At 41.3% G+C, this 22,992-nt stretch overlaps 2 protein-coding genes across 3 annotated transcripts; one reads left to right on the forward strand and one right to left on the reverse strand.

Moving 5' to 3' along the window:
• Positions 1-2,027: 2,027 nt before the first annotated feature.
• TMED8 (transmembrane p24 trafficking protein family member 8) lies at positions 2,028-18,320 on the reverse strand. 2 transcript variants are annotated; one of them, XM_035097173.3, is made up of 6 exons: positions 17,955-18,320; positions 10,843-10,921; positions 8,860-8,989; positions 6,577-6,718; positions 5,240-5,530; positions 2,028-4,641 (listed from the first exon to the last, which is right to left on the reverse strand). In XM_035097173.3, the coding sequence occupies exons 1-6, from the start codon at positions 18,115-18,117 to the stop codon at positions 4,424-4,426; spliced, it is 1,023 nt and encodes a 340-aa protein (XP_034953064.3). In that variant the 5' UTR covers positions 18,118-18,320; the 3' UTR covers positions 2,028-4,423. The 2 variants fall into 2 exon arrangements, with proteins under 2 accessions (XP_034953064.3, XP_088511163.1); XM_088655037.1 differs by having other exon boundaries at positions 6,592-6,718; positions 17,955-18,256.
• A 19-nt stretch (positions 18,321-18,339) lies between these two features.
• Positions 18,340-22,156, forward strand: SAMD15 (sterile alpha motif domain containing 15). Its single transcript, XM_035097163.3, has 3 exons — positions 18,340-18,951; positions 19,512-19,610; positions 20,610-22,156. Exons 1-3 carry the CDS (start codon positions 18,487-18,489, stop codon positions 21,021-21,023), a joined length of 978 nt encoding a protein of 325 aa, XP_034953054.3. The 5' UTR covers positions 18,340-18,486; the 3' UTR covers positions 21,024-22,156.
• Positions 22,157-22,992: the final 836 nt, after the last annotated feature.

Genomic DNA, 22,992 nt, shown 5'->3' on the forward strand with positions numbered 1-22,992 from the left:
GAAGAATGATGATTATTATAAAATAAAGATTCAATTTGAAACAACAACAAATTGCTGAAGTACTCAGTAGCTTCAAAAACATCACACAGAACAAATAGAGCAGGGATCAAAGTACTTCAAGTGTGTTGTTACACTATATTGATGAGGTCTTCACAATTATTTCAGAAAATTTCAATCCCTGCCTTTGGCCCCTGGTCAGAAATCATAGCTGATCTGTCCTAATGCCTGAAACTGGTTTTCCATTCCATCTCAAAAAAATGCTTTAAAAATTATATGTAATTTTTAAATGGGAGGTGTCATAAGAGTGACCCCAGGGTCAGAGAGGGGTGCAGAAAAATAGTATTTGACCCTGTTCTCATTGCTCGAATAAAACCCCAGAGTCTCCCATAATTAAACTGCAGTTCCTCTCTCACTGCCTTGGGAAAAACGCCTTGCGTTCTGTCAAATACACTTCAAACAGTAAAACCTGTCAAAGGGAAAGTGAACAGTAAATCTTGTCAAAGGCAACACTTTCACCTTTTGCACTTCAAAAACCAGGAGCTAAGCTGCAACAGCCGCTGACAGGGGAGATAAAGGTAACGGGACCTCTGACCATTAGGTCCAGTCGTGACCAACTCTGGGGTTGCGCGCTCATCTCACATTATTGGTCGAGGGAGCCGACATACAGCTTCCAGGTCATGTGACCAGCATGACAAAGCCGCTTCTGGCGAACCAGAGCAGCACACGGAAACGACATTTACCTTCCTGCTGTAGCGGTCCCTATTTATCTACTTGCACTTTGAGGTGCTTTCGAACTGATAACACAAAAGGGTGTAAATTCCAGACCGATTACATCACAATGGGCTGACCTCGATTGCCTGACAACGAAATCCACAATGTAAGAGTGTAGCTTGTCAGCCAGAGAACCCTACGATCGCTTTAAAAATTAATAAAAATTCAACACTTTCACAGATTCTCAAAGTTTCGACGCCATAAAGACTCATAAATAAAATGAATTAAAATAAAACCAAAGTGCATCTTCGATATAAAATCTTTTAGGATTGTATTTCTTGTGTATTATATTTTCTTATGCTTAAAACCTTGCATTCCTTGAGCCCGCATTCACGATGTATCTAAATGTTTCCCCTTCTGACATTGTATTCCTTCTTTAATATAACTAAAATGGACTCCTCAATCTTTCAGAGTTACATGCACCACCAAACTCACCCTCCAGATGTTTAGGGACTACAACTCCCATCAGGGCAAAGATGTAGAGCTTTTTTTAGGTGAGCCAAAGTTGCTGAGTTTCTTTGGGGGGGAGCCAGTGATCTACCAGGGATCTACCACAGACATCCAGTGATCTACCAGTAGATCACGATCTACTGGTACCTATTGGACATGCCTGGTCTAGTACATTTGATTCAGAATTTTTTTTCTCTTGTTTTCCTGCTCTAAAAACTAGGTGTGTGTTATGGTCCAGTGTGTGTTATGGTCCGAAAAATACGGTGTGTGCATTTTCCCTGGCTATCTCCCCATAACTCTTTAGCTGCCAAGATGATAGTTCTCCACAGATTTTAGGTCTGTGATGCAAGAAAGATCCAGATTTCATGAAAATAGGACAACCATACACACATTGTGCCCTGGCTGCATCTCTATAGTTGAACAGTTTTAAGTCCCGTCAGTATTTGGAAAGGCATGTGGTGTGTGTGTGTGTGTGTTTATCTTCAAACATGGTTTCAAAAAGTACATTAATTTGTATGTGGCCAAAGTGTGTTTGCAAAGGACTCAATTTTAAACTGATTAAACCAACAAGAGCAGCACTGAAACCAATGTATTATCAAACAGACTGTTAGAGAGGAGAACATGTAAAGCCTTTGCTCAATTTGAATCTACTGCAGTTTAGGTTATTAACTCTTAATTTCAAATTCTGTTCTCTTTCCCAAACTCAACTATTTCCAGCCAGGAAGGAGACACTGTCTCCTATATTTATAGGTAGTACATGCAATACAACTTAAGTAGCAATTAACACACCTCTAGCAGGCATGGGCTAAAGAACAAAGACAAATTTATTGTGCTGAACAGAGATGTTCATATTACTCGTGACAAACAGCAGAAAACTCTGTAACAAACAAACTTAACTCAAAACTTGCATACTATACTTGATTCACACAATCTGTCTTTATAGTCCCTCTTCAAGCAGAACCCTAGATAAGGCAAATACCTATCATCTTACCTGTCTGTACCAAAATAAGAGCCCTTGTATTGGACATATTTAGCAGACTCTGTATATTCTGTAAAATGTGGGAAGTCAAGAAATTAACTTTCACAGGGAAAAAGATTTGAACAATAATGAACAACAGTATTTAAAAATATTCAGAGGGAAGAGAATCTTTAAAGCTAACCATGGGCTGTGCAATCGTGAGAGGAGGACATTTATAGAAAAATAAATACACATACTGTCCTTTAAGCTAAATAATCAATTTACCTTGCTACTTGAATGCCTCTCATTCTCTTCCCTCCAATTGATTTGCAGAAAGATAAGCCCAAAGTTTGCTTCTTGGAAGTCCTGTGCTTTGCAAACTCTGTGCTTCTCATGTTATTGGCCTTGAATCAGCCACTAATTTCTCCATTCTCACCCAAAATAAAAACAAAGTATCTAGGAGCAGCTACACCTGACTTCCACTTTTAAAGTTAGCAGGAGTCCTTGTTTGCCAGGCCTCCCTACCAACAATTAAAAGACTTAGGTTTTCACTCCAAGTCTTTAACTTCAAAAAAAAAACAGTTCAATGGAACCAATAGTCTCTTGATACCTTATTTGCTTTGCGACTTTCTCTTCCTTGGCAAAGTACTTAATATGGCATAGTTAGAGAACCATCATGTCTGTTTGGAAGATAGATTCTTTGGCATTGCACCTTCTATCGCTAAACTATCAATTCCTCAAAAGGTCTCCAAAATATGTGTGTGTTTGTATCCTTCATACTGTAACTGTTTGCTGCAATCATGCAAAGAGCCAAACAAACACAAGAGATAAACACCAGCAACCACTGTTTTAAAAGGCATACTTCAGAGTTGCTTCTGAAATCCTGATAAATTTTTGCTGCAGAAAGATAACCTACACATATACACCCTATAAAACCTGAGCTGAGAACGATAGGTCATACGACTGCCACTCCTCTGAAATGCCAGTTATCCGTTCCGCTTATGCTGTATTAAAGACTGGCAATGGCCTCCGGAGCAAGAATGCTAGGAAAGAGGCTCTCTTACCAACTAACACCTGAGATATTAAACTAGAGGTGTCAAAATGTCAAAAATAAGGCTGAGGAAAATCCCTTATGTGCATTATAGAACACTCAACACAATATCATGAGGCCTAAGACATTGATGCCCAGAATAAAGGACCTCACTTGCCAATAATTGCTACTGCATGGCTCAGTTTTCTGTCACTGGGATGGAAAGGGATGCTGTGTACTTATATGACTGTGCACAATGGGCTTCTTGTAGCTTGGAGTGCTTATTTGTGGAGTGCACAGGCACGGCACAGTAAATATGCACAAGCATAACTATATTATCATATGAAAACTACATTATCATATTTTGATTCCAGTGAAAGTGACTTTTTAAAAAAATGCATCCACTTGTTGACACACCAGCCCATTTTGGGTTTGACACCCCTGTCTTAAGCTACACTGAACTCAGGCAAACAGTCAACCAACGAACATAGCATTAGCCCCAAAAGGTCTGGCGGAGGAAGAATCTTTGTTTGGTGAATTGCTTGACTAGAATTATTTGGTTTATGCTTCCTTCTTCCATTTTGTGCCCTTTCTGAGAAAAAAATACATGTAACTTAAAATTACTTCAGACAAGCTGTGAAATCCAGGTATCTATACCAGCAAATACACACCAATTTTGCCTTACAATAAACTACCGGTAGCTACATTTGCACGGAACTAGAAGAGAGAAGACAGGCTGGCAATGGGCTGGATGGCATACATATGTGCCATTTCAGAAGCTTCCCAGAGACCAAGCAAATGGCAGTGCACTGCAGCATAGTAACAATGCAGTTTCTACAGGCTGCTTTGGCAGCTGATCCCAGTGATTATTTGAGATAGCCTAGTAGAAGGTAAGAATATATTTACCCCAAAAGAAAAGGCATATTTCAACTTCAGTTCATGTAAGTGCAATAGAAAGTAAAAGCAGACACCTGAACCTGGTCCAGTGATTTGCTTTCTATAGCTAAGCTCTCAGATTGGTGTCTGCATAAAACAAACGAGCTGCCAATAACCACGTGCATCACTTTAACAGTGAGGAAGAGTTGAAGGAAGTCATCCATACATAAGCATAGAGATTCAGCCATCAAGTGTGTGCCTGATAGGAGATACTAGTCATGACAGGCAGCTTGCTTTGGTGTCTTATGGCCCGCCCACTCCAAATCTCATTAACTGCTCTAGCTGGTATAATAGACATGGAAGAAGAGAATCTTGTTGCGTAGGAGTGAGTAAGAATTGTCAAATTTGAGCAAGTAGATGCCCTCGCCTGGATAATCGTGGCTGCCTACTTGCACTTCCCGGTGGCTATCCCTTCGGTAGACAGGCATGATCTCCCCATAACGGTTTCGCAAATAGCTTCTGGAGCCTCTTTCCACATCACCTACTGGAATAGGTCCTGAGAATAAAGAAACACACAAAGCATCCGTGAACAAAGAAAAAAAAGACTAAAAAGGGTCATCAGACTAAGGAAGATTACAAGAAGAAAACATTATGCTTTGCAGTGCACCATGGTTTGCTAAGTTACGTGTCTGCTGATGACAATGCAGTTGAAGTTCTACAGATTTTCTTTTTTAATCTTGATGTTGATTATAATTTATGTTGATACTCAGTATGTGTTTTATGTTTTTATTTTGTGAGCCATGACAGTCATAATTCCTCTTCCCTCCATGTCCCCTTTCCCTTGTGTGTTGTATATTACATAATGTAATTTTTATTATTATTTATATGCCACCCATCTGGCTGGGTTGTCCCAGCCACTCTGGGCGGCTCCCAACAAAATATTAAAACACAAAAAACTCAAACATTAAAAACCTCCCTGACTTCTAAAAGTCAGATAAAAGTTTATTCCCTTGACATCTGATGGGAGGGCATTCCACAGGGTGGGCATAACCACAAAGAAGGCCCTCTGCCTGGTTCCCTGTAACCTCGGAGCTGGATCACAGCATACTGATATTAAGGCAACAATCATGACTCTTGCCCAGTTCTGCACTGACCTTCAAACTCTTCTTCATCTTCTTCATCACTTGATTCACTAACTTGCACAGTAATTGCAGTGCTAGTAACAGAAGTCCAATCAAAATAGACCCCAAAGCCAATGTCATAATCTTCTGTGGCAAACTCCCAGCAGACACGCTTCCCATCAGGGTGAGTTGGCACCCGGACCGTTAACACTTCACCCCGTTTCACTACCATTCGGGCATTCTTCTCCTTTGTCATCTTTGTTTTGAACTCCCTTATCTTGGCGCTTGTCCAAGTAGCGGGTGGAATCAGGGGTGGAGGACGAGCTGAAAGAAAGAAGGAAAGCATTACTAGCTTGTAATCAACAGACGGTATAGTCTTTAATTTCATTGTACATTCATAAGATTGTATCTAACACTGTGAACAAGCGGAATAGATTTTGCTTGTGCGATAGAACTTCACCTTCCTGCAGTCCCCCAGGCATTCTCAATATATGCTCTGAAGAATTGAGAAATCCCCTGGGTACATAGAGGAAAGAAGAAGGAGAGTCTCATTGTGCAAACTGAACTCCACTGATGCAATGGTGAATTCTGCTCATATGGTTGCCAACATTCAAAAAGTTCAAAAAGAAATAATAGTTCTCCACCTTTATGCTGGCAGAGCTCTGCAAAACTGCAGATAACTATTTTTCTTCCTCTTCATCTCAACCCAACTTTACCTGGGATGATTGACACTAGTCTTTTATTGTCATTGACTAAAGCTATCTCATATTTAAACAAACTACACACCTAGAGTGGAACTTAGTATGCATTTAGTTTCACATAGAAAAGCTTCTCACAGGGAATTAGTGACAATGTGTTTAATTGTCAATACGATCCGAACATATGGTAGTTGATTTGCTATGCCGAAAGGACTGTTTTAAATGAATTTCTATTCTGAAGGGAAAAAACACCCCCAGAGAAATATAGCTTTGAGAACCTTGCTCCAGGGCTGAATAAATAAATGAAAACAATTATTTCAGCGCTATCATAGTGTCCTAGCCATGTATTTTACAGGTTGCACAACACAATAGCACAGCTTGAGAAGGTATAGTAGACAAAGACAGAAGAATCAGAAAGTGCCCCAACAGAGGATAAGAACTGCCTGTCAACTGAACTCAAACACCACAGAATTAAAAAAATAAATTAAAAACAAAGTAAGAGCAGACATAGTCTAATGTCCCAGTCTCCTATTTTTCTAAACTTATAAATCAATTTCATTTTTGTTTGAAGACTTATCATGCCAGAGTATCAATATTACATTTGGGATTCGTCCAGAACTCTGGCTACTGATAAATAATACCCTGAAACAGTGATGTAGTCTTAAATCTTACCTTTCTTCTGCTCACCCAGTAAATCTGTAGTTTCCAGCTCTGCTGTAAGGACATCTACTGCTCCTGTGTATTCAGACTGTATCATGACTATATCACCTGGTCCTTGTGGGGCAGGATACTTTGTCATCCGCACTACTTCCTCCTACGCAGAGGACACAAGCTTCCTTAGAATCACACCATTTTTTAAATTACTACATTTATTTGTATTTAATTACTAAATTATACCTGTTGATGCACAATTTCTAGGTCACATACTGAAAACCATGGAGATTTCTAAAGGGTAGGAACTAGATTACCAGGAGACTCTGCATATATCTTTTAAGACATGATACATTTGATGTGCCTCCCTCTACATAACTACACTAGTCATCCTACCACCCACCCTCTTCTCCTGGAGCAAATATAAAGTACAGTACAAAAATACTAGCACAAAAGTGGTATGTTGGGCAAGAGACCAATAGCAAAACTAGAAAGCAGGTGCACTACCTGTTACAGTGTATAAAGACATATTCCCCAGGTTAAAATCTGAGGATACTAGTAAACACTGCCAAAATTGCCCTGACCTCACCCTTGGAGCTCTCCAGTGGAAGACAGGTTGGGCATACATAAATTCTCCTGAAATGAAATCATGTCTAAGTGCATTCATTGCAATAATTAGGCCAATACAACTTTGCCATTAAGAGACATCTATTTCAGTTCATTTTAAAATGCATGAAGCACAGACCAACATTTGCATCTGTAGTCTCATAGCCTTACTGTTAGGAAAACAGCAGAGAAAAATAAACCAAGTGCTAAAAAAATGACAAAATACTTTGACCTTTTTTCCAAAGTTCAATTTACAATTCCAATCTTACCTTTGAAGGAGAATAAAATGGAAATCAAATTACTTTCAAAGTACTACAGTATATTAAACACTACAGCTCCTCAGCAACAGATAGAACGAATTCAGGCAAACATATATTTTATTGGTGCACTCTTCCATTGTCTCTCAAGACAGACAGATATCATCAATCTTCCTCAAGATTCTTATCTCTTTGCTCTCTAAATTCAAAGGCTGCATTTGCATCACTGAAGTGACCTCTCTGGGGTGCAAGCCTCAGCAGTGTGTATGGAGGTCCTGAGCTGCCCAGAGACAGGACCCCCCAATTGGCTTTGCTGATCTGGTGCAAAAGAAAGAAAAGCAATACATTTGGCACCAGCTTAGTTGCAAGAGTTGCCAGAAGGAGGCATAAAATACACCATCCAACCACCTTAGGGACTCCACTTCAGATTTGTTTCGGGTTAACTCCTTAGCCTTTGCTTCTCCTGAAGATATCCCAAAAGGCAGCAGAGGTCAATTCACAGGAATTCACAGAATTTATATATGCCCAAGTCAGCTCCGTGTCTAAATTCTTGAGACACTCTTTGCAACTTTGTTCTATTGTGCACAGGTTCTCCAACTTTCTACCCCAGGATCCAGCTGAGAGGGCTGGAAAATATTGGGGTCCACCAGTCACAAAATGATAGTGCAACCCTAACCCTTTCCTTTGTATTTCTAGTTTGCTATTATAAAGAATATTAACCTCTCTCTTTCTAATTTCTTTCAGCACCTCCTCTGGTCCTTTAGCCTCAGAGGAGGGAGACTTCTCCCCCCCAAAAAAAAGTCTCCCAGAAAACTTTACTCAGCATATGAGAGGGTTGGTTTGCTGGTGCTGGCATTTTTCCAACAAAAAAGGTTACAGCATGGCCAGGGGACAATGCAGGTGAGTAAGGAGGCACTGGATGAGACATGGCACCAAAGCCCTATTGAAAGTGGACTGAGGCACCATAATGGTCCCCAGTCATTTGAGAAACACTGGTCTAGCTTTACCCTCTCCCTCATATGTTGCAAAACCACACATATGTCTTTTCCCACTTCTTCCTCATCAAAGGGTTTTTAAATGTTAAAATTTTGCTGACCCCAGAGAAGTAAAAAGTGCCCAAAAATGTATCCATGTCTAACAGTACACAAATGTGATAAAGTGTTCTTTTAATCCAAAGAACAGCCCCATAAACTTAACAGGAAGTACATATGTATTAGGAACAGTATCACAAATAAACCTAACAATCTTCTGAAGAATCTGAAGAAGTGTGCATGCACACCAAAGCTCATACCAATGGCAAACTTAGTTGGTCTCTAAGGTGCTACTGGAAGGAATTTTATTTATTTTGTTAAACCTAACAAAGTGTATTGCCCATGTGCTACAAACACGAATGCATTCAGAAACGATACTGTGCAGATAGTCTAGGAAGCCAGTCCCCTACCTCTTTTGGGTGCTGATGTTGATCAGTTAGGCTCTCTTCCTTTCCTTCTACATCTTGCTCTTTCAGACTATCATCAGCACTTCCACAATCCTTTGTAGCCTCTGCATTCACAGGTGACCCACTCTGCAGCCTCTCAAAGAAAAACAGCAGATCAATTCAATATGTTTTAAGAGAAATTCAGGATGTTTTCAGGCAGGTGAAACAATCATAAATGAATCTCCAATCAAATGGGGAAATTGATTAAAGGATGCTAAAGAAACAAGATTTCTCTAGTGCATTTATTCCTGACACAACCAGATAAAGCTGTCTCAGCTGAGCCAATGCTACAGTGAATAATTCTGCAGCTTTGTACTCCCTTAGGTAGCAGAAATACAGCCCAGCTGAGCCCGCCCAACCACCACTTCATAGCTGAAATACTCTGTAAACATTGGCTTTAGCAAATCATACCCTGCACTCAGGCTGATTAATTCATCTAGACAGAAAAAGTACATCAGAATTATATGGCAGCTTGATGCAAGCATCTCCATGTCTATAAATGAAATTTTTGCAAATAATGTTTTTTAAAAGATACATTAAGCCTTATGCAAATACATTTTACAGATAACAACACGGGGCTTACCAACAAACTTTCAGGATTAACCACAGCAGTAAGTTCCTTTCCCAACTAACTACTCTGACCTCTGTGAAGATGGAAGCAGGGCAACATGACCAAGTCTGGGGTGATTTAACCTTGGTCACGCCCTGTCTAAAACAACTGATATTTGACAGTTTAACTACCGGTAGCAGAGAGAGTCTGGTTGGCTATCGAAGTAGCTAGGTGTGCTTAGGGATTTGTCAGGCAGGATAAACCTGTATAATTTCCTCATGTGGAGGAAAAGAACATGGAAAGGGACTAGAAGTGCTCCCATTCAAGGAGTAGATGGTTTTAATAGAAACAATTCTGTTGTAGAGGACTATAAATTCTTGTTTAGACCTGAAACAGTGTTTCTGACACAAAATAAGTACTGTACTTTAATAGTACCTTTAATAGTTAATCTTCAAACCTTTTCTCTATTTCAGTGTTTGTTAATATTTTAATCATGCCTCAGCTTTAATTTATAACTTGTTCAGGGAATAAGTTGTCACAGTTCTTACTGGCGAACTTATAGGATGGTATTCAACTAGGTTTTACTCAAAGTAGACCCTTTTAAATTAGCTTAGTTGTATTCATTAGTTTCAGTGGGTCTACTCTGAGAAAAATATAGTTGAAAACCTCTCTGTATTTCTCTCCCCCCCCCACCTATTCTTGTTTTTTGAAAGCCCCCCTTAGGGCCCATTTTGGAGGAGAAACTAACAAAAATAACAATAATCTTAAAGAATAATCTAATTAGAATCTATTATCTAAAAATAAAGAAGAGATTTCCATCAGGAGAACATTTAATATTTAAACCTCTGCTAGTTTAAAGAGCAAACATGGTAGTATTGCTATCTTAGAGATTAAAGCAAAAGCCTATTTGGCATCAACTGGATGCTGCACAGCATCCCTGGATGAAGACATAATTACAGATGCAGCAGGGATTTCTATTTCCTCTATGCTCCAGAATTCATATGCCAGGATTACCTAAGTTTGCTTTTAAAAATAGCATTGTGCTTTTACAATAAAAGCAAAGTTTAACTCATTGAATTCCGCTCTTTCTCTTGTTAAACATGATGCACTATAGGGCATTACAATTATAATATAATACAATTATTAATAGATCAGCGCCCGAACACTTCAGAAACCCCTCAATAAAGAATCAATGTCATTTACAGATATTTTACAGGAGTAGCAGAATATCCAACAAAACTCCTGAATGAAGCAACTGGCAGATATTCAGCTATATATTCTATATTGTGAAGGAAAGCTGAGCTGAGTGTTAGACTCCTCCATCACCAGAAACTCTCCTTCATTGCTTTGCTCTTGAGCAAGACCTAATGCAGGCCTTCATTACACATATTTCCTACCTGCACTGCAAGGCATCATTTTCAGATGTGGCAGCTGCCTGGAAAGTAGATTCTGGTCTTTGATCTGAATCTTCATTCTCTAGAAGAGGGTAGACAGAAATAATATTTGATTTTTCAACAGTTGTAAAACTCTAGCTATTATCCAGTGCTAGGCTCTTAGGAATGAAAGGGAGGGAGGCAAGTTTTGGTTATTTTTCTTTCTTACTTTTTTTAAAAAATCATTTTTATTGATTTTCCAATAAAAACAGTCATTTAACATATACATCAAATCATATTCATATTCCAATTAAAAACAATAAACTAAAAAAAACCACCAAATTACAATCCAAATTATTATTAATTTTTCCGGGCTTCCCATAGTCTGGACCTCTGAAGTATATCTCCAATATCTTCGTTCTTGCCTTCTTTTTGTTGTTCTCATATTTTCCACATTCCGATCTTAATGCTTTAAAATTCTCCATCTATGCGATTCTCAATCATGTCAGAAATCATATATCCTTTTATCCATCAAGTACAGCTCAGCTTCTCCTGACTTCATTCCAATCTTCCAATCCAGGCTGTTGTCCAAGTCTATCATTTGAAGTTTAACGACACAGCAACTCCCAAGTTGTTAAATTATTCCAATCTGGGCTGTTGTCCAAGTTAAATTGTTGAGTATACTGTTTGCAATATTGCAATGTAAATGAACTGTATTCCACAGATATAAGTCATTTGGCGATCGATCAGCTTTTCCAGAGACCACACAATCCCCCCCTCTGGGCCCTAGAAGGGGGGTTGCTAGACATCCATTTAGCCCTCTCTCTCGCTCATAATGAAGAAATTATGCAAACAGATGGACTGTATGTTATCCTAAATTGTTGTCTTAAATCATTATGAAGTCAGCTAGCAAGTATTTCCCACTTCCCTCAAAAAAGGGAGGAATTCTCATTTTTCCGTGCTGCGTCATATTAACAAGCGCCATCTTGTTTCTTTTATCTTTATCAAGTCTTTCAAGTCTAAGTAAAGCTGCGCAATAGAAGTCCATCTGTCCTTTTTTAAAAAAAGGTTTCTTAATGAGGCTTGGCATAGCAAAACAATTGTAGTTATTGAGAAGAAGGGGGGGGGAACGTACCAATCACCTCCGTAATCCAAACACCATGATGAGAAAGTCCAAGCTTAAACACCAGGGGGACTGTGCAGTTCTGCAGGTTTTTTCTCAGTCTTCTTCAGTCCAGACTATGTCTGTTTATTGTACAAATCTAATTATTTTATCAAACAGATATTTCCAGCTATGAAAGTGTCTTTGTAGAGTGCCAGCTGTGTTGTGCTCTGGGACCCAGCGTCCTGCTGCTTGCATCTTGATGCAAGCTGGCAATCTTGGATGGTCTGCCGGTCTACAAGACAATCCTCCCCCACCCTGGGGAGTCTGCCAGGGCTAATTACCCCCATATCAACCCTGAATTACCGGCACGGCTGAGGTCCGATTGTGTGGGAGTCAGCCATTTCTCACCACCAGAAACAGGAAGCCCCAAGTTTTGGCTATTTTTCATTTCCCTGGTTAGAAAAATACGGGATCAGCAGCGCCAGCGCCGGAAGTCGCTTCTACGCATGTCCAGACAACTTCCGGTGCCGGCACTGCCCAATTTTCGGTGCCCAGAAATGGGCAGAGTGGCACTGGAAGAAATCTGCGGGGATTATGGGATATTTCGCCATTTGGCATGACAGCGGGAAACGGCTTTAAAAACGGGTTTCCCGGGGAAAACAGGAGACTTGGCAGCTATGCCCCTGCACCCCCTTGTTCTCCCTGAAAAAACTGCTTCAGCAGTTGAGGGACTCTCTAAAACAATGTGGGAGGGAGTGCTGGGGACTTCAGAGCAAAGGGACAGTCAGCAAAAATTGTATTCCACACCTACTGTATCACAATCACAATTTAAAAAACATACTCTGCTTCCCTAAAGTCAGTTTATATAACATGCAGAGCACAATGAGTTGTTATGACAGTATCCAGATTGTATAGTGTCTGAGCCACAGAATACAGATGTGGCAGCCTGACAGGCAGGCCCCAGATTTAAGGCATCATTTGCTATATAAACACCTCTTCTCTCCATTACAGCACAGGACAAGCAAAGTGGCAATGGCCCCCGTCAGTACTTTTCATGATGCCTGCCAAACTGTCCCTTTCAGTTCTTAAGTGAAAAAATCAGGGAAAGCATTAATATGGGTGAAAACCAACAACCGCAGAAGGACAATGAGGAGTACCGGTAACTTTAATAAACACATTAGGACCATCACTAACTCAACCATAGTCAAGAAGCACACACAGATAACCTTTTCTAAACAGGAGAACAGGATTACATTTTAATTCATTTAATCACAGACTTTTCAGTAGAGATTACTCAGAATGGGAGCAGGCTATCATTAGTTTTATTATTTAAATTCATTAAAGCCCAGACTAGGAGTGACAAATTAAATTTATAATTGTTTATAAAGCTCTGGTATACATTGTTTACCGACTGTAGATTTAATGTAGGAACTGGGAACAGGCAATGCCATAAGAGCTTTTATCTAAGTCGATTACCTTTAGAATTGTAAGAAAGCACAACAGCATGGTGATGGCAGTGCACTATTTTCTTTTAATAAGTTAGAAATTATACATATATGTAAATGAAATTCTGCAGATTAATCACATTTAAATGTGCTTGCTCATTTTCTGCATTTTTCCTGTTTCTCGGGTTTCTAATGTTCAGCTTTTCAATGTCGGATTCGGGAGAACAATTTGGAGAAATAAAGGAAAGTATGGAGAATGAAAACCAATTAGTTTGGAAAATATGGAGAACATTGCTGAAATAATAGTGAGAACTAGCATAGTGCTTTCAGGGCATTACATGTATTATCTCATAATCCATAAATACTCATGTAAAATAGCCCAGCATTTTCATCCCTGAGGTAGGGTGGGTGGGTGTATAAGAGAGAGAGAGAGAGAGAGAGAGAGAGAGAGAGAGAGAGAGAGAGAGAGAGAGAGAGAGAGAGAGAGTTTGGACTTCAGCGCATCAGCCCCAGCTTGGTGAGTCTATGGGGCATCAGGAGGAATCATGGGGTACTGGTTCTTAAAATGATTTTAGAAAGCCAGTTCTTAATATTTAAGTTATGGAAGCCATTTGCGAAATCATTTTACAGGTAATTTTGTTGCCCTGCCCTTTTGTTCAGTTTTACACATTTTCAGAAAACTATCCAAGGCAGTAGGTAAATGCTTGTTGTCAGTGCTTTTTTGTGGGGGGACGTAGGGGTATGCATACCCCTAAACATTTTGTGAATCGATAAGTTTGGCCTCATTGAGGGGCATGCTTTCAATATGAGTAGGAAAATGAGAGTACCCCTAAACATTTTTAAAGAAAAAAGCACTGCTTGTAGTGATAAAGTCTCAACAACTATTTTATTAATAACTTCCTTAAACTGGGCTTAGCATAAAAGATCCCTCTTACATTAGTGCTTATCTGCTCAGATGAACATAATTTTTACATCTTTCCAAAAAAATTATACAGTATACTGGTAGATTTTGGCATCAAGTACAGTATTCAGCATGCTAAGAATTTCAAGCTGGTTTCGTTTGTATTCATTTTTTAAAAAAAAATGTACATTTTTAGCTCTTAAGGCTGTGAAGATAAGACTTGAAAATGTGTAGGCAACAACTGACACGGTTTTGAGAGGCTGTTGAGCAGAAATTACAGTACAGGCATGGGGCTCCAATACTGTTTGCATAATATGATTAGGGGGCTTCCCTTTCGTGCAAGATTTTGATTGAAAACAAACAAACAAATTACCATATATTCCTGCATATAAGACGACTGGGTGTATAAGACGACCCCCAACTTTTCCAGTTAAAATATAGAGTTTGGGATATATTTGCCATATAAGAAATACGACCCGGCGTATAAGACGACCCCCGACTTTTGGGAAGATTTTCCTGGGTTAAAAAGTAGTCTTATACGCAGGACCCATCAATGGCTTAAAAGTTCTGAGGATCACCACAATTAAAGCATAAATAAATAAAGGGGAAAGAAGTGGGGTGAGGGAGACTTCCTCCCACAATTATAGAAGGTAACCAATAGGGAACCAGAACAGAAGCAGGTACAGTATTTACTTTAAGGTTGTCACAGCTGCGCAGTGAGAGTTGTGTGTTTTTAAGAAGGAAATAAATGCATTAGCTTTGCAAACACAGGAGGAGAAAAGTCCAGAACTCCAATCTCCATCTAGGAGAATCACCAGCTTGTCTCAAAGCCAGCACTGACACCCAATACTATAGCAACAGATGAATTCATTTTTATATTTCACTTATTATTATTACTCAACACCCTTTGCATATTAGTTACAGGTAGGTAGCCGTGTTGGTCTGACGTAGTCGAAACATATCAAAACAAAAATCCTTCCAGTAGCACCTTAGAGACCAACTAAGTTTGTCATAGGTATGAGCTTTTGTGTGCATGCACACTTCTGTGTGTATCTGAAGATCTGAAGGAGGTCTCTAAGGTGCTACTGGAAGGAATTTTTTTAATTTTTTATTATTTTTTGTTTCGACCCTTTGCATATTGATATTGATATGAGGGAGCTAACTAACATTAGGCACTTCTTATTCGGTGGTGGTGGGGACTTGGCATTTAAACACAGCACTTCCATATACATTATTTTGCTGTGATCCTGACAAACAATTGTCAGAAATTATCCTGCTGATAACTGAAGATGAGAGATTTTATGTCTACCGTTGAGTTCAGACGGCAGAAACTAGATTTGAAATAGGGATATTCTGATCAAAGTTCTCCTCTCAGATAACAATGTATACTAATGGGGTTTTGAAGTATTTGTGGCCTCATTTGCTGAGGCAGGATCTGCTTAGACCTGCCTTTTATTTTCAGTTTTTAAAGGTATTTATTGGCTGTGTTAATTGTAATTGACTTCATTATTTCTATTGTTTGTAGGTCACTTTTTCTAAGTGACTAATAAATAATAACAACTGGGGTGGGGGCTCAGCTGCACAGAGTCTTAAGTCTGTGCACAGGGTGCATACTTTTAAATCTACCACTGATTTCTAGGATCCTCCATTTTAATGATTAGTCAACAACACATTTGCATTGCTTTCACTTAAACTTCTCTATGCTGTGTTATTACACTTGAGATTTTAGAAGTGAAGTGTCTGGTGCATAAAACAAGAAAGCAAATAAGTTCATGGCAATGCCACTGCTGTCTGCTACCTGATGCAACAATTACAGAAAGGTGCATTAGCCCAATTAGAAAACAACTGGTATGCTGTGGGGGGAATTAAACAATGCAGTAACCCAAGGGAACAAAAGCTATTAAAGGCTAGCTTCTGACAAACAAGAATATCAAACAAGCTCATCAAGCAATACTGCAGCATATTATGCTCCACCACATTATTTCTTGAGTGATAAATAAAACATTGATGGGTACTGCAAAAAATCTAATGCAGTACTGTATTATGATTCTGTTCTGACACCTGTTCAATACTGTTCTACACAGTACTGATTAAGTTCTTGGTGATCTCCTTATTAAAATGATTCTGTGATATCCAGTTATTCTTAACGCTGATCTTTCTGTTACAATCGAAACAGGTTTATGATCTTCGGTTCCACTTCTGGCTACTGGGATACCACAACTGTCAAGCAGGTGAAGAACATCAATATGGGCAGCCCATCTTCAGGAAGTCTTTCATGCCGTAAATTCTGCCTTGCCCCAACACACCTAATACCCTGGTCTTCTGTAATATGCATGACTCTTCCTTGTACCTTGGTTTCAACTGATCAACATAAAGAAAAGATGACAATTTAATCCAACCAGTAAACCACTTGTCCAAGCAACTACAATTGCAGAAAAATGCGTAATCTGAGAACACTCAAGGCATAAATTCTGGTATGGATGGAACTAGCACATCTACAGATGTATAGGATAGTGAAAGGATGCATGTACAGTGGTACCTCGGTTTATGAACACAATTGGTTCCAGAAGTCTGTTCATAAACTGAAGCGTTCATAAACTGAAGCGAACTTTCCCACTGAAAGTAATGGAAAGTGGATTAATCCGTTCCAGAGGGGTCCGCGGAGTACTCAACCTGAAGCATACTTAACCCGAAGCATGGGTGTAATTGGTTCCGGAAGTCTGTTCATAAACTGAAGCGAACTTTCCCATTGAAAGTAATGGAAAGTGAATTAATCTGTTCCAGACGGGTCCGCGGCGTTCGTAAACCGAAAATTCGTAAACTGAGGTGTTCATAAACCGAGGTTCCACTGTAAACTTAACTTTATTACTTGTAGCTTAAGCACTATATTGTCATGGAAAATGGCGTGCAAAGGCAAAAATTCAAAAAGGGTAGGGGTCCTTTCTATCCGATGCCTCTGGGAGGAAAGGATGCACTGAATTCCTTAGGAAAAACCACGGGACTACACTGACAGTCCAATCCTACAAGTATTCAGAAGAAAACCCCATGGTTTTCTTACTCCCTTGAGCGATTCACTTGCACCTCGAGTTTTCGAAGGCATCAATCAAACCAAGGACGACTGGATACTTAAAACGGAGGTCTAGTAGGGTCTGTCTCTAAACAGAAACGGATTGTTCTTCCTACTGGCCAGGAGGTGGCCAGCAACGGTCTTTTCAGGACCCACACCCCTCGCGCAGCCGGCCTCAGGATGACTCTTTTCACTTCAGGCTTCCGCGACGCCTCGCCTCGAACACCTGCAGCGAAAGCTGAGCGGCCACAACCCCCCACGCCTCAGCCCGAGCTCCTCGCAGCGCGCCCAACCCCATTTCCCCCAAATTAAACGCCTCCCGTCCGCCAACGCGACCTCATCTCGCCCCCCCCCCCGTTTTGCTTATTTCTCCCTGAACAGCAGAAGTTCAACAGGTGGCGCACACGCTTGCCACAGGGAGGAGGCACCTGTTGGATTTCTGCCTGCAGCGCCGCTGTCAGGGGACCTTCCAGAGAGCGAGGGAGGTGGCAAGCCACACGGGCCCTCCTCCCGCGCTCCGTCAGTCCCTGGGGAGGGGGAAGGCCCTGACAACGTTTTCTTTTGCCCCCTTGCCCCGCTATCTCCACCCCGCAGCCGTGAGGGAGGCCCCTGTAGTACCTGAGGAAGGCGGCAGTGGAGGCGTGAGGCGCGGCTTCTTCTCGTCGTCTCCAGCCCCGCCAGCGGGGCAACTGTCGCCGCCGCCGCCGCCTCCCAAGCCGTTGGCCGCGGAGGGTTCGAATCGGGTGCCCACGGCGGCGGCGGCGGCCAGCACGTCCGACATGGGAAGGCGGAGGGCTGAGCCGCCCGAAAGCAGCCGGGGAGGGTCGAGAGGAGCCGAGCAAAGCCGGAAAGAGCCGAGCGGCGATCAGAGCCACTCCCGTCCCCCTCCCTCACCCGCGACCACCACCGCAGCCTCCTCCTCCTCCTCCTCTCGGGCCTCCGCCCTACGTAGTTCCCGCCTAAAGCTGGCCGCTTTCGAAAGGGGCCGCTTTCGTCAGGCTGCAGTATAGAGTCCTTCTCTGGCGAGCGGGATGGGGAAAGGAAAGGCAACGCACTTCCCGGAAGCGCTGGTAGCCACGGAGACCGTTCCAGGAAGGACGCGTTGCCATAGCGGCGCCGTTGCTGCTGCTGCTCCGGGCTGACAGGGAACATGCAGTCGCCCTCGCAGGCTGCGAAGATGGAGGAGAAAGTGGAGGAGGAGAAAACGGAGGAGAAAGCGGATGAGGAGAAAACGGAGGAGAAAGCGGAGGAGGAGAAAGCGGAGGAGGAGAAAGCGGAAGAGCCGGAGGATGCGGCAGACGACGACGACGATTACTACGACGAAGACGACGACGATTACGGAGATGATGATGACGACGAGGACGACGACGACGAGGGTGGAGGAGGCAGCAGGGGGGCTCGGCGGAGGCGCCGAAAGTCAATCCGTCCCGACTCGGGATTCAAACTCGATACCGCCGAGTTTGGCTCCGATACGGGGCTTGAAACCGAAGCGGGAATCGGGGAACAATCCGAGCAGGATCGTCAGAGTCCCGCCCTGATGGGCCCTTACTTTTTAGCCTGGACTCCCGAAGAGGTGGCCGAGTGGATCGAAGCGCTGGGATTCCCCCAGTACAAGGTAAGCAGAATTGGCTTTGCAGCGCAGGGAGGATGCAGAATGGGACCATCACGATGGTATGTGGAAGAAGGAGGTTCAGGGTGAGGGGAGGGGAGGCTTCCTGATATGACAAAGCGAAGAAAGGTTACCCTGAGCATGTGTAGAGTCACCCAAATGGATGCTTTCGTAACACTTTTTTGTTATTCTTCTGATTTGTAATCGTGTTGTTTTGAATTATAGACATGTATCCTAGAAGGTCGCACACACACACAAACACACGAAATGAAAATAATCCTGACCAACCTTCACTTATAGCAGCATTGATTTATTTAATGTATTTATATATCCTTCCTCTCAAAGAAGCCCAGGGCAGCATACATGAGAAGACATTCAGTTGTTTGAGCCCAGCTCCACTTCTGTGAATTGTTGGACCTTTGTTGGACCTTAATTCAATGCCACCAGTTTAAATTAGTTGGAGAAAGAAATACAAGTTATGTTTTGCCACTTGTTGTACATACCATATGCTATGTAATTATGCAGTTTTGTTGTTGCTGATTTGTTTCTTGTTTTGTTGTAACTAGGAGTGTTTTACTGCAAACTTTATCTCTGGGCGCAAACTCATCCATGTAAATTGTTGTAATCTACCACAGATGGGGATAACTAACTTTGAGCATATGAAGGTAAGAGCACATACTGCAACTGGATCTTCCTTGTAGATGGAAGACAGATTATGTGACAAGTGATATAGGCATATGCACTTTTGTAGAGATTTTTCTCAGGTTACTTCTGTTTTATTATACACTGGGTGCTACCATGGTAGATTTTGCCACAGTGGAGAGAGAGCTGACGTTGGGACTACTAGATGGTATTTCGTCCTGATCCAGCAGGGCTCTACTTATGTTCTTAGGATTGCAATATTAAATCAGTAAAATCTGTCTATTGCTACTGGGTCCTGTCTCCTAAAACTATTGCTATTATAAGCTTATAGCTAGAACTAATGCTTTGGTACAGTATATGATACTAGATAGCTCCCTGTGTTTAGAAATTCCTGTACATAACATAAAATAGCAGCAGCCATGGTAATTTTGGAAACCATCAAAAGAAACTGTTTTAACTAACTGAAATTGCTTTTTTTTAAAAAAATCCACCCACATTCATCTTAGGAAGCTCTCCTATACTAAGTCATACTATTTCTCCATCTAACCCAGTATTACCGTGTTTCTCCAAAAATAAGACACCGTCTTATATCTTTTTCCCTCAAAAAAACACACGGTGGCTTATTTTCAGGGGATGTCTTTTTTATTATTAAATATGGTACAAGGTTAAACTGCCTATCACTATGGCTTATTTTCGGGGTTTGGCTTATTTTCGGGGTATAGTTTATTTTCAGGGTATGATTTATTTTCGGAGAAACACGGTATCTACTCTCATAACAGCTCTCCTGGTTCTCAATGAGAAATTTTCTCCATTGCTTGCTACATAGGATGCATTTAAGAGAAGATGGCAAGAATTGAAACTGGGATCTTCTATATGTGTAACATGTGTTTTATCACGGAGCCATGGTCCCTTCCTTCTCTTGCTGTTTTATTACAAGGATGAAAACTCAGCAGAAGAAAAAACTTAATACATTTACTTTCCTAATGGAGATTGTTTTCTTAAAACTTCCTTTTGCTTTTCAGGAAATTTCACGGCATATGCGAGAATTGCTGGAAATAGAGGAGCCTCTCTTTGTCAGAAGCATCTCTCTCCCGCCAAGAGATAATATGGGTTTGTTTCTGGAGCAGAAATCACGGACTGGAAAACGAAGTGATGCCCTTACCTATTCTCAGTTTATCGAAGACTCAGGATTACGTGACTATGAGCCAGCACCACCGCAGGATGGAAGTTCATGGCATGGAAGTTCACCATATAAAAGTGAACTTTTACGGCAAAGTAGCTCACGGCGGACCAGCTCACGGCGGACCAGCTCACGGCGGACTAGCTCACGGCGGACTAGCTCACGGCAGGCTAGCTCACATCAAGCTAGTTTGCAGCAAGCTAGCTCACAGGAAATGAGCTCACAACATGGTAGCTCATATTCCCAAAAGAAATAAATTGGTTTTAACACTATGAAGTTGAGTGTAGTCCCCATTCACTGGGCAGCTAATGGGACTACCTGATCTTAAAGGGCAATTTTAGTGGTCGCAGAGCAAACAGATATGTGCTTTTCTGCAGCCTAATCCTAAATATAGCAAGGAGGACAATCATGCAGCTGTGGTGTCAACACAGAAACAGAGCACACAGAAACAGAGGAGATTGTTCTTACTGGAGTTTATCTTAAGGTCTTTTCCTTGCTCTTTGTGAGGGCTCACATTGGCCTGATTCACACAACAGCCTAAGCCTAAACCATTGCTTAGCCCAAGTGTTTGTACAAGTGTGTGGAGGCTCCTGGAAAGGAGATTGCATATGATTTGGTCCTTCCTGCTCTTTCTGCTACTCACTGAGCTAAGACATGGTCTGGCTTATAATGTCTTCCAAACACAGGCTAATGGTTTAGGTACCATGGGCAAACCATAAACTGTAAATCTTAGGGCAAATCTTAAAGCTTGTGGTTAGTGTGGAGAGAACAAAATTGAAGTGAGTGGGCATAGGCCACGGGTACGAGAAATTGGCCTATGCTTCTCAGGAATTAACTTCAGGAATATAAGCCATTTTGCCTTTCTGAAAAATCCTATATTCTGTCTCCCTTTGCCCTACTAAGATACTGTGCCTATGACAGTCAGCATTGCCTATGTTTACATAAAGCCACCTGGTTATAGAATGTCCGGAACGTTTAGTCATAGGAATAGGCCAAGCTGAAATTGCTTTTGACGCCTGCCCTTCAGGAGATGCAGGATCCAGGACAGAGGTAACTTAGTGGGTCGCAGTAACCATGGATGTTCCCAAATAGGGTTGGGATGAGCTCTTCCAATATGGGGTAATCCCGAATGTCCCAAATATGGTGGGGGATGAGTTCTTCTAACAAGGAGATGAAATTCATAAATGGTAAAGGGAATGGGCCTTGCCTTCATCGATTGGTAGTTCTTTGTTCGAAATGAGCCAATCTGATTGGTTGTTCTGTAATGTATGGCTACCCAAAAGGTATAAATGTTTGAGACACCCATTGTTCTGGGCTTGGCTTTAGGAAGTATCCTCTGAGCCATTGCTTGCTGTCAGCAAACAATGAAATTTACTTTTCTTTTCTCTACTGCTGCATGGCAAAGTTTTCTTCAGTCTGCGTGGCAACCCTACAAAACCATGAGCCCAGGGATCAATGAGTCAAACCATGGTTTAGCTTAGTACAGCACATTAGCAGTACAGTCAAGTACAGTCGGCTTCCAAAATGTTCGACAACCAAGGTACAGCTTCCAACTGGCTGCAGCAGCTTCCTGCACTCAAGCAGAAGCAGCATTCGGCTTCTGAAAAACATTCGAAAGCATTTACTTCTGAGTTTTTGTCGTTCGAGAGCTGAAAAGTTCAAAAACGGAGGTGTTTTGGATCGGAGGTTTGTCTGTATGTATATTGTCATTGGAGCCATGGCTTGTCTTAACAGGGTGTGAGCCAGACTGTAGTGTGATGGCTGTGACCATGCACTGTGAAAGCCATGGTTAAAACTTTGCCTCAGCCATGATCTCACCATTTAGCCTTAGTCAAGCAACTATCCCTCATTCATAGTATCGTCATCTACAGTACACATTTGCAAGGATTACCTAGATTACCTATATTAAGTGTATAGTAAATGCCGTGTTTTTACAATATAAAAAACTGTGAATCTATGCTTTTGGATATTTACATTTTATGCCACAGATTTTTTGTATTCATCTTTGAGTTCATAAAAGATGGATTTTGCTTCATAGGCTGCGTTGACACAAAAATTTATTAATGAAGCAATGGAGACTGTTCATTGGCTTGCTTAGAAGTTGTGTTTCACAGTTTTTCGTTGAATATATTTTCAAGTGATCATGCTTAGCTTCAGCTAAGAAGTGATGTTCCTGTTTTCCATTTATCCTGAACTGAGGCAGCTGTTCATCACCATTATATTGC

Source organism: Zootoca vivipara, chromosome 1 (genome assembly GCF_965207765.1).
Source record: "Zootoca vivipara chromosome 1, rZooViv2.hap1.1, whole genome shotgun sequence".
In the NCBI taxonomy this organism is placed as follows: Eukaryota; Metazoa; Chordata; class Lepidosauria; order Squamata; family Lacertidae; genus Zootoca; species Zootoca vivipara.